The following is a 12,571-nucleotide window of genomic DNA, read 5'->3' as shown; positions in this document are numbered from 1 at the left end:
TGAAATACTGCGTAAAGTTAGATCACAATGTTAATTACAGTAGGAGTGGCCTATTTCATAATATTTATTATCTTATATGGATTGTGACCTGAATGCTTAACAATTTCCTTTTGGGGGCAAAAACCCAAAACAAACCAAAAAAACCAAAAAAAACCTCCCAATGAACCAAACAACAACAACAAAATAACCCACCAGAGAAATTTTCTAGAAAGATTATGCCAAGAAACAGTCATGTACTGTGGAACAAAGGAAGTGTAAGCAATCTTATGATGCCTGCATAAACCTCACATGAAACTTTCAAGACCTGTACATCAAGGGCTTAAGGACTTTTAGGTACCAGATAATTACAAGTTCTCAGTTGACAAATTCTTTAACACTCAGTTATAGTTGAAGTAAAAAGTTACAGTTGATTGCAGTAACACTTAAAATGTGTTATGTTTTCAGATTTATATCTCAGTGCACACTATTTGGGATGAAAAAATCCTGTTTGTGTACAGTATGCATGTAATGCTTTGAGTCTTCTGTGCCTACGGCTGCAGTAGTAAATACCCCATTTTGCCTTGTCACTTGCTTTGTCCATGTTCTGAGAAACCCAGGCCATGCTGCAACACCAGCTCCTTGTGCATCATGTAATTTTATTCATGTTGTAGACTTGGTTAACCAAGCTTCTCCTGCAGTCTTGGCTGAATGAGAGGGACTGTTGGTTATCCTTACCACTGACCATTCTGCAATCTGATTAAAAAAAAATTCTTTCACACGAATTTGCAAGAATTTTAAGTAAAAGGGGAACCACCCATGTCATGTCTGTTCCTTTGGAATGGAAATTCTGTGGCTTTGTTTTTCATGAAGAGCCTCTCAGTTCTGCCCCAGAGGTGGCTGTGTTTTAATGGCAGCTTCTACATGAACAGCACCTTAAGAATGTTGGGGTTTTGGATAAAGGCACTGCATTAATGCCAGATTGTGTTAAGAGCAATTGCTAACTTTAGACAATTGTTATGAACCTACTGTGTGATTGAATTGCCATGTATGAGGTGCCAGTTTTGCTCGTTATCTATCCCTGGGAATGAGATGAAGTGCTTGCCTGTTAGATGATGGTCACCTCATAGCAATCTTGAATTTTTCTCTGAAAGCAGGATTTGGTGAAGAAGTTGCAAAATGACTTGGTGATCTAAAATTTCCCTGTAGGATATGTGAGATCCAAGATTAGTATGAAGGTGTATTGTGTATCTTTAGCTATAAATTACTTGCCCGTTGTTGGATCTTTGTAGGAGAGTATGCCCCTACAAAATTCTCAGCAGTGAAAATATATTCTGTCCATGAATGTCATCTATCCATTATTTCTTACAGTGGAGAAAATGCTGATGATATTCAGGTGCTTACACATGCAATCAAACTTCAAATAGTCATCAAATCAGTACTAGAATCATCATCGAAATAATACTAGTATCAGCATCATCCAGATGAAATCACTAGAACATGAGTTTTTTGCATGTCATCCTGAGTTGAAACAGTCTTATATATGGGAACGTATTCACTGTAGAGCAGGCTCTCTAACACTGGAAGCAACTGCAGACCAATTTTCTTGTTTGGTTTTTCTGAACATTCATAGGACTCTCTGAATGGCATGGTCAGATTGATAGCTCTGCAAAGTCTGCTCTATTTTAGTGTCACATTTAACAATCTGAAGTATGTCCTGTACTGTCTTTTTAGTCCTTTATATTCATTTTCCGTCTGTCCCGTGTTACTCTCTCCATTTTGTGTTGTATATTTTTATTTGAATTCTTGGAAGGCTGCTCTGTGGCCTATTCTGTGAAGTAATGCGTCTCTACTTTTCAATTTGTCCATATTTTAGAGTAGTTACATTGCAGAACTTACTAACATTCTACTATAATTTATTTTCCCCATAGAATCAGTCCTTCTACCCTTATAATTTTCATTAGTGTCTTTTGAACTGCTTCCATGTTATTGATACTGAGCAAAACTGGATGTGTTAATCTGCAAACAGCTTTTAGCAGATCAAAAGTTTGCCTTTCTGGTCTCTCATGTAATTTTTCTGCTTTTATAGTCCAAAACCTATGATTTTTCTTTGTAACACATAATCCACTTACTGCTGTTGCCTCTGATCTTTTTCTGTATTATATCTCTTGGGTGAAAGATACTCAGCGAGTACAAATACTGTTTGCATTGATTGGGGCTGTGGTTTTTGTGTTTGGATTTGGTTTGTTGGTTTTTTTAATTTAGTAAAATGTGATAAGCTTGATGCTCTGCTTTTATTCCCTGTAGTTTACAAAGGTATTCTCTTAAGGAAGAGAACATATAATGCCAGTGCACGAGTCATCTTGCTTGCAAAATGCATGTGTTGCTGTTTGTCCTGACTAAATCAATAGGCATTCAGTACAATTTCATTTCATGTGAAAGCTGTTCTAGCCAGTCCTTTTGGATTTAACTTGCAGAAAAGATTCAAAGATTCTTAAACATTCCAGGGATACCAGTGGGCACTGTCTTGTTCCTTTGTTGACTTTTGTAATCCTGGAAAACTCTAGAAACTCTGCCTGAGATTAGTGCTTTACAAGCCCCTGCTACTTATTGCTGAGTTTTAGTTAAAACTACGTATTTAGTTTGAAGGGTTGGCAGAGATCGGGAAATATAAAATTGCCATGGGTGCCAATTTTCTGCCATCATTAAAAACTGTGGCCTGTCGTTTTGGGGGTGTTTTACATTTTCTACAAAACAATTAGGATCCGTACAAAGCTTGATGTTTTTGTGACTTTTTAAATGCATTGTCCTGTAAGATAAGAAAAGCTGTGACTATCAAATCAGAGGTTTTCTGGTATTAAGACAGCTGGTGCTTAATGAAATAGATGAGAAAAGGCTTTAGATGTTCTACTGACATTCTGCATCTGAGATGAAGAGTTCCTCTTATTTTATGGGGAAATGAAGGTGTACTATAATATTTTAGAGTTGTTTCTCTCCTGCAGTTCCTTTCAGGATCTTGCAGTCGGGACTTGTTGTTACGCTGTTCTTCAGTACTTCTGGCTGGTGTTTGCTTCCTGAAGAGCAGCATAGAGTCTAACAGCCAGCTGTTCTTACCTCCCCAGATTGATCTAGACCAGATTCCTGGAGATTTCTCTTGCGGCTTTCAGAAATTTTTAACTGCTCTTGTCCTCCTTCCATCTGGACATCCTTGTCAGTCACCTTTTTGGTGCTAACAACTTATTGAAAGCAGCTCTTAGCATCCAAAACAGTGCTCTGTCTAATTTCATCTTCGCTTTTACAGTGAAGATCTCTTGCATGTCCATCAAGTATGGACCTGGAATGGAATGTCGGTCTCTTTGTTCAGGTGATACCTAGTTTTGAACTATGCTTTCTAATGCTTTCTTTTAAATATTGGCACAAATAACATTTGAATATTAAGATGACTTGGGACAGTGAATAACCCATCCTTAGTTGGTTATGGAGTTCAAATGCCTCTCTCCAACAATGAAGACAATTTGGATATCACAGTGACATAAGGCACAGAGCGCGCATCAGTCATTTCCAAACTAGTGTCACTAGAGTTTTGTGTATCCAATGAAAAAAACAAATGCTTAAACAAGCCACCTGAAAGATACAGCAGCTATCCAGGCAAGCATCTTCTGTATCCGAGACAATGAAAAGCCAATGGCTTTGGTCTTTACTGTATGATTAAAGAAGAAAAACTAAAAACCTTTCCATTAGAGAACCTCTGGTGCAGCTGCTTTTGTCCATTGGAACTTAGTGTACTTAGAATTGTTAAAGTTTTATTTGTGTAACTTTTTATCAGGCTTATACGACAAATGTTACAGATGAAAACATGCTAACTTGTTTAAGATTACAGTTAACCGTAATTACTTAAAAATGGCATGTAATAATCTGTTAATCTGGTGTATACAGAACCCATGCAAGATGGCTTTTTGCTATAACATCTGTTAGATGTTATATAGTAGCTAGAAATGGCTTTTCCCTTAAAAACAATCAACCCAAACAAAAAAAGAAAAACACAAAACAAACCACAAATAAAAATAACCTGTGAGCTGAGTCCTGTTAACTTTTATCGGTATTCTGTGCCCAGATTGCAGTGCAGTTGGGCCTGGTATCCTGTTTCTTTTGTGGGGAGAAAAAGAAACTTCTATAACTTCAGATATAACTCAGCTAGACCGTTGGCTGCTGTTTGATTTACAGCTTAAGGGTGGATATTCCCTGGTGGAAACACTGATGTGTCTGTAAGAGTAATTAATGAGACCTCTTTTCTCCTTTATGTTAACCTGCTGTAGATTAATTTTTTTATATCCTGTAATAGATTTGTTTTTAATCTAAAAGAAAACAAATGTAGTATTTTTTATATTATCTTTTTTTTTTGGTTGGTTGGTTGCTTTGTAGCCTCTGTACTTCTCAGAGTTCTGCAAGTTGGTGCTCGATTGCAGATGTATCTTACTTTTCTTTTGTCAGGGAGAACTGGTGACTGCGTCAAAGGCAATAATTGAGAAAGAATATCAACCAAAAGTCATAGTGAGCACAACAGGACCAAATCCCTTCAATAAACTTACTGATCGAGAACTGGAAGAATATCGCAAAGAAGTAGAAAGAAAGCAGAAGGGACCAGAAGGTTGGTTTCTCTGTGTGTGTTTTTTCTGCAATAGACTATAAGAACAGCAAGTTTATTACTGAGTGGAAGGTGGGTTACCTGTAAAGGCCATGGATAAAGTATTCAGCTTTTGTGTGTTTCAGTTCTTCCAGCGTGAATTAGAAGTTTAAAAAGCATGTTGGAGATAGAATGTGCAATCTCAGTGTTAATGGAGTATTCTGTAAAATGCATAGATCTTATTTTAAAAATTATCCTAGTAGACAACCTGGAGTGTCTAGCGTGGCCAGTTACTGCTGCTACGAGGAAGCTGAAAGCTTGAAACTTCAGCCAAAAAGTTTTTGGTACTGCAAAGGATTGCAGGTTGTTCTGCTTTGTTACGCTTAGCACCAGAGACAGGCTACGGTGAGAGAACGGTGTTGCTTTTTAGCAGCAGCAGTGCAGTTTTCTAACTCACTTAAAATTGTGGATTTGAGAAATCCGGTGAATGGGGAAGATACAGAACAACATTTCATTGCTACTTGGAAATGGCACATTTTGGGACTTCCGCCAAAACAGACTTTCTAAATTATCATAGAATGATGAGAGAACTGTGCGGTAAAAAGAGATCACTGCTGCATCTGTAGTTACCCAGCTTTAATGCTGTACGGGTTTAGGGGATGATACTTGCACTCCTCTCTTGTAGGTTTTGAATTTGACCGATGCAGGAACCAGAAGTGCCATTTCTTTTGCAGTGTGTGCTCCCTGTTTTTGATAAGACAATGTAGGAGCCGTTGTATGTGTTTGGTTCAGTATTGGGCTGTGTGGGGAGGGATACTCTGCTGTTATGCCTGTATAACTGCATACCTTTGTTCTCTCAGTAACATTGCTACATCCTTCTTAGATAAGGTACCAAAATATGGAGAGCCTGTGTTACTGAGACAGACACCAGCTGGGGAACAGAGTACATTGCTTAGAAATCAGACCATCAGTGAACAAAATACGTCAGATAAAAAATCTCTGGATTTGAAAGGCAGATCAAAAACCTTTGAAGGAACAGATACGAAGACTTTACAGGATTGTGACACATCATCACTATCTAAATCTTTAGATAACACTCAGTTTGCTGCTGCATGGGTTTCTTGTCAGACCACGCAGCAGGTCATCACACATCTTAACCGAGAAGAGCCAGATGGGCAGAAGTCCTCCCATAAGGAATTTCATACTGCAGTGATCAAAGCATTAAGGTCCAATCCTGACCTTTTGGCTGAGGCCTCAGGTATTGCTAATGTGGTACAGTTGGGTTTGCAATCTAAGGAACAGCCTCTTTACCTACACCGTTTGGATATTCTGTCATTTGACTCTCATCTGTGGGACTGATTTAACTTTTAATTGTCGAGGTGAACTGTATGGAACAATGTTTTAATGTTGTTCCTGATACCCGATGTACTCTATTAATATTTTCCTTTGGATCTAGGGCTGTTTAAACCTGGAAGCAAGGGGGACCCTCCTTACTAATAACAAATACACAAACCACCGTGAAATCTGTTTTGAATCATTTAATTACTGCATGTTTCTCTGATTATCTGTGCAATCTTCTTTTCTTTTGGGATGTAATTTTGTTTACTCTGAGTTTCAGCAATATAAAGCAAGCAAAAGAGCGTTATCTTGTCTAGATCTGATAACAATCCCCCGCTGCCATTTGTTTATATCTTCCTTGTGGTTTTTCCTCACAAGTTTTCTTCAGACCAGTGTGGTAAACCAATTCATAAACAATTACATTATTCATGCCCTCTTATGAAAAACAAAACAAAACAAAACAAAAACCACCATAGAGCTCAACTATGAGTTCCACAGTTTTGTTAATATCAAACTATCACTGAATTTTCTTTTGCTTGTTTTGGTATGATTTCATATCCTGGCAGAATTTTGATTCATAAAAATGTGTTTGTATTTTGTGTGTATGGAGCAAAAGGACACTTGTGTTTTCTCACATGCTGAAAGGTTTTGGCTGCCTTTTTAATTTCTCTTTGTCTACATCTGCAGAACCTTCAGAAGATGGCAGACAACAGAAGGAGAGAAGTCTCCCTGATCACACTTCAGCTCGCACTCCGCCCAGTACGCCGATTAAAATAGAGGAAGGTATGTTCTTCTGATTCGGGGCCAGGGGAAACCAGTAACTGTATCATTGGTGACTGACGCATGAAAATATATGAACTAGTATCTAAAAAAGGTAAATTATTTCTTCTGTTTTATTTTTATACTACCTAAAGTATACAACACTGAAGTTGAGTGTTGAGTATGACAGGAGTTATGTTTACAATAATAAAGAAGTGTGCATTAATATAAAGACAAATTTTCATCTCTTTGGAATTGCCTTGTCATCTCTTCGTCCTTTTGTACATTTTCTGTGAGAAATAATTGCTCTTATTAAATGGAATAGTGTCTGATGGTAAACCAGACACAAATTTAGATGCTTTGGTAAATGTCCTTCACTGATTGCACATTTCTTAAACATTATTGTGCTTGGATTACACCTCAGTAAATATTTTTTCCAACTCAATTTGAATTGAAATGTTATTTTTCTCTTACCTTATGTAGTAGTTTTAACTAAAACAAGAGCAGGGCTGATAAAGTCTACAGTATCCTCAAAAAAAGGATAAAATAGCAATCTTGAACAGGTGTAATCTAATTTTTGTCTTGTTTCCTTTACCTTGTACATTGGATATATCACTTGTCTGTTAGTCTTCCATTCACTACTTCATCTCATTCTGTTTTCTATAAGAATGGTTGCAACCATTCTTCTAACTTAACACAATGGCTGTGATGAATGCATAGATTCTCTACTTGTGCTTTTTTCTTCTTGTGGCTGCGTTACACACAGGAGATGGATATGCTAAAGAGTACCTGTTACCATAGTAAGTATCATTCCATACTCTGACCTGCTTATGTGCTATGCTTCACTCTTGCTTCTTTGTTTACTAAGGTTTTTTGTTGGTTTTGCTTTTTTTTTTTTTTAAAGCAGGCTTTTTCAGTTGAGACACTGATTTCTTTAGTTCCTGATTTCATGAAATTCTAGGTAGTTACAGATCTTATGTTAAAGTGCACTCCCCCTTTGAAAGTGACTGTGAAAGCGACATCATGTGTTTCCATATCTATGTGTCTGATTCCTCAGTTGAAAAAGGAATAATCTGAAGTGGTCTTTCAGATATAGCTGAAACAGGTCTGGGAGTTTCTGCCCCAACAGGTTGCTGCTGCCTACACAACTTGGACCCGGTAATGCAAGGGAAGAAAGTTCCTAATCTATTCCAGTGCAAAAGTGTTACCGCTGACATTGGTTTAAACTTATGCAGCAGACTTCTGCACGGAAGTGGATATGGAACTACTCCTATGTTGTATATGTCAGCTGCAGGGAAATTTATGTTCCAATGAAGGAATAACAGCGAGTGGTTGGTGGCAGCAACTTCTACAGCTGTTTCAGCTACATCTGCAGGGCTACAGCAGATTATACTTTAAAGTAATGAGGATGTTTGGCCCCCTCCATTTGTACGTCCTGTTATATCCGAAAGTCAGTGTGTTTGTCACAGATAGGAAAGTCAAACTGCATCGTAGACAACTGTGATGTTACTAATAACGTTTTAAAACCTGAAAATTCTTTTAAAATGAGAATTTTGTTCCACAAACTCTTCTAGTTGTATAAATTTTCCAGGACAAACATACAAAGCTTGTTTCAGAAAGTAACTGGAAGTTCACATCATTATGACTTTGGTTGGCAGAAGTTCTGTTGAATGACAATGTTCTCTGTTTGCAGTCACTTCTCAACTTTTTTTTTCCTCATACTGTTTCTATTTAAGTGTAGCTGAAATCAGAGAAGTGTTTTGTGTTAACTCAGTTATAACCTAGTTTGTATGTCCATGTTTGTTGAAAAAAACCATAAACCTTTAATAAATAATGTGAATTGTAAACACACACCAGTATTAATGTAACTTTTCAAACTCTCATGCCACAGTATATGTAAAGGGAGAGCATGGATGTAGACATGATGATTCTAAAAAAATTAAGACATTTTGAGGTACTGCTGAGTTTTGCAGCAAGATATATTTTTACACCTTCCTAGTTGTATTCCTGAAATGCACTGAGTAGAATAGCAGGGCATTTACATATTGTATGTGTTCTTTATCGAATGTGGAATTTGTAAATCTCCCTAATTCTGGTAAAATATTCCCCTTAGTGAGCTAGATAAACAGATGTTTGTTTGATTCCAGCATAATGTTAATCCGTTTAGTAAAGATGATGGTAATTTGAGAAGCTGGGAAGGATAGTCCTGGATTAATGAGTTATAAAACTGTTCATATTTATCCAAGGCTTTGGGAAACTGGCAAATGCTGTTTGAATGCCTGTAGCTTCCTATTCTTTAATCTTGAGAATTTATAATCCCTTTTCAAAAACTTTGTTTAGAATTTTATTTTAAACTTATTTTTAAAAGATAAAATAAAAGTGGCAATCTAGTATGGTGCCTGTTCTAAAAATGGGGCCATCTAATGAATAGAATAGACTATGTCAGTTGGAAAAGACCTACAACAGTCATCTAGTCCAACTGCCGGGCTGCTCCAGGGCTCACCAAAAGTTAAAGCATGTTGTTAAGGGCAATGTCCAAATGCCTCTTAAACACTGGCAGGCTTGGGGCATTGACCACCTCTCTAGGAAGCCTGTACCTGTGTTTGACCACCCTCTCGGTAAAGAAATGCTTCCTAATGTCCAGTCTGAACCTCCTCTGGTGCAGCTTTGAACCATTCCCACATGTCCTGCCACTGGATCCCAGGGAGAAGAGATCAGCAGTGCTTTCAGTTAATTCCTGAAAAGTAAAATGAAATCCAAAAAGAGCGTAGTGGTGGCGAAGATTTGTAGGTAGTGCTGCTTCTAAATTTGTGTGTCACATACATACACAGGTTAAACTAGAGCTTCAAGAGGCAGCTTCTGATGTACATAGTTGCTTTCTCTTTTTTACTCTGTTTTAAATCCTGCCTGCATTATAACTCTTAAACTGCTAACTTGTGCATTCTGAGTGTTTGGCACTGAATACTAGTGTGTTTTGTTTATATAACCTATTAGAAGTTCATGGTGCTCTAGGCAAAACACATCGGGTTTTCTAGCAGGTATTCACAGAACAGAGCCCTCTAAAATATATTAGGGGATTATCAATCCCATCTGGCAGGGAAAACCCATACCACTCACTGTCATTTCCATAGGAAAAATGGGAAAGTATCACCTATTTTCTATAAATTCTTGTGAAAGCCTTCAGTCTTTTCAAATTAAAATGAACAAGATTTTAAAAGGGGGGAAAAATAGTTGCCTTTCTTTTGTGCCTTGCCATGGGTACGGCCTGGATTTTGTTATCAGTTCCTCCTTACGTAACATCAACGGGGATGTATTTGACACAGCTAACGAGATACTTCTCGGCTACAGTGCCCTGATGAACATTGCAGGGAACTTCAAAAAGTGCTTCTTGTTAAACATATGCACAAAGAGGAGCTTTAAACAGAACATCTCTAAAGCAGAGTGGTGAGTGAGGAAAGCGTTCCAATGAGGGAGTAGTGGTAAAGTTCACCTTTGGACATAAAGTTATCGCTGGATTTTTGATGTTCCTTTATACAGGGGTGAGTTTTGCTGTTAGACATCACATAGTTTTTAAAAAGAAAGCTGTATCGCATAACCTGCTGAGCTCATTTAATTTGATGAACTACATGAATTTTACTTATAGGAATCCATAATATATACTCATATCTTGCAAAAGAAGTGAAGCCTTTGTGATAGAAAATCATATTCTAAAGCAACATCTGTTAGATCTCATGGAAGAATACAATGAAAACCCAACCATTGTGATTAAAAACTGGCCAGCCAACAGTTTAGAAATTAACAGATTTGCCTGTATTGGATCACTGCAAACCAGCAATTGGTTTTATCCCACCAAAAGAAAAAAGAATCAAGATTTGGAATTTCTTCAATGCCAATGAAAACTCTAGGTTTAATTCCTGCTTACTGTACTAAAAGCTTATGTTGCTTGCAAATGTCATAAATAAAACATGAGAGAAGTCTAAACAGTTACTTTCTTGCTGGTTTACACCCACGTGATGGAATTCAGCTTTATCTGTTCTGTGGTAGGAAGCTTAAAAACAAACAAAACTTTTGAATATCTTATTTCTATCTCTGCACAAAGCTAAAGGAGAACAGACCTATTACAAAGGCTTTTATGCAAAGTAAATATATTAGTTTTTTTATAGAGAGCACTCACCATCAACTTGCTCTGCTTTCCCTGTTCTAGGGACACTTACGTGAACTAACTGTGTCGTTGTCTGTCCGTCCACTAGAGACACAGCAGGACCAGACTTACAAAGATGACAGTGATGCTGCAACTTTCAAGCAAACCCTCCCAGATCTCACCCCTGATGAGCCTTCAGAAGCACTCAGCTTCCCTCCCTTAGGAAAGGAGGAAGGGAGATGTGATGAAGATGTGCCCAAAAGCCAAACGGAATCACCTGCAGTGGAAAATAAGGAATCCCAGTCTCAACCCGCTGAAGAGCCAGTAACACCAACAGCTGAGGAGGGGACAGCAGCGGATGCAGGTAGTGATGAATCTCCAGGGAAGTCCCCATCGAAAAAGAAAAAGAAGTTTCGCACTCCTTCCTTCCTGAAGAAGAGCAAAAAGAAGAGTGACTCCTAAAGGCCAAACACACTGCAGAAACACTGTCATATGTTAAAATTCATTAACCACTAGAATGTACCAGATTGTACTGAGTGTTTTGTCTTATTATGTAAATGAATGCAGCAAGTAATCCAACCAGCCCCTCAAGTTATGGCTTGATTGTTAAGGTTATAACCAGAAACTAATGTCCAAAAAGGTGCTAATCCTGTGTTTTCAGCAGCTACCACAGATCTGATCCCTAATTTGTAATCAAATGTAAGTTACTTCCACGTGGAAGGCACTGAATCACTATTTTTAATTTAAAGCCTCCACTGCTTTATGAAAGAATAAAAAAAAGTCACAATTGAAAATACGAGGGTTCTTTGACAATATTCTGTTCCAAGTCACAAGTAAATTTCTTCTTCAATATTGACTTTCAGAGAGGATGCTTTTGCAGTGGTGTTTTCAAGGGGATATGTTCTTGAACTGACATGTAAACTTCTGCAAGCTTGTGATTACAGATCATGTTTTAGTCAAGCTTTGAGTCTATCCATTCCTTCCTCTTTCTTCCCTCTGACTATTGTAACAAAATGAAGGTGTCTTTCACTTTGTTTTATTTTATAACTGGCACTTGAAATCATCTTTGATGTCTAGGACTGAAATAACTGTGGTGTGTTCCACTCATGTTGTGCACTGAAAGAGCCCAGTCATTTTTTTTTTTTTTTTTTTTTTCCCCTAGTGAATACAGTTTAAGGGAAGTCTGTCTTTCTTGCCTCCCTAAGAATCAGTCATATGTCAATTTGGCTGTTATAAAGGGTTAAAAAGTAACTGTAGTAAAAGTATTTCAGAAGTTTTTCAGGTGGTGTGAAGCAGGGGCAGTTGTATTTTGGGCCTTAGCACAGGGTGGTTTTACCCTCTTAAAAAATCCCTTGGGTGCACATGCAGACCTGCTGCATAGAAACCCTATTTGCGGCCTTTTATGTTTGCTCCTTCCCATGAAAAAAATGTAAATGCATTACACTGAATATTTAACTTTTTATATTAATTATTTTCACTTACAAAAACTGGCATTTCTTTAATTTTTTGTTTTTGTTGTTGCCAGCAGTGAAGTACAGAAATCCCAAGTAACCTTAAAGGTGTATTTTCACAGTTTGCTATAAATGTTTGTTTAATATGTAGCATGGTAAAGGAAATCACTACTGAATTCACTATTTTCCAGTTATTGCCATGCTTCTATCACTAATCGTAAAAGTAGTTTAAGATCAGATAGGTAAAGCTTGCAAGAATTCTCCAGAGACTGTGCGTACTTA

At 37.5% G+C, this 12,571-nt stretch overlaps 1 protein-coding gene across 5 annotated transcripts in view; it reads left to right on the top strand.

Moving 5' to 3' along the window:
- ADD1 (adducin 1 (alpha)) overlaps positions 1-11,640 on the top strand; it is a 31,995-nt gene extending 20,355 nt beyond the window's left edge. For 3 of the 5 annotated variants that reach the window (XM_010081593.1, XM_010081592.1, XM_010081591.1), the window contains 3 exons: positions 4,468-4,624; positions 6,626-6,721; positions 7,464-7,498. In XM_010081593.1, the coding sequence (XP_010079895.1) occupies positions 4,468-4,624; positions 6,626-6,721; positions 7,464-7,498 (288 nt within the window). Of the gene's footprint in view, positions 1-4,467; positions 4,625-6,625; positions 6,722-7,463; positions 7,499-10,947 lie in introns of those variants that run through there. The other 2 variants (XM_010081590.1, XM_010081589.1) reach the window with 1 other exon arrangement.
- The last annotated feature ends 931 nt before the right edge of the window (positions 11,641-12,571 follow it).

Source organism: Pterocles gutturalis, unplaced genomic scaffold (genome assembly GCF_000699245.1).
Source record: "Pterocles gutturalis isolate BGI_N339 unplaced genomic scaffold, ASM69924v1 scaffold36309, whole genome shotgun sequence".
NCBI lineage: Eukaryota > Metazoa > Chordata > Aves > Pterocliformes > Pteroclidae > Pterocles > Pterocles gutturalis.
The sequence above is the reverse complement of the archived record's forward strand: the minus strand, read 5'-3'. Positions and strand labels throughout refer to the sequence as shown.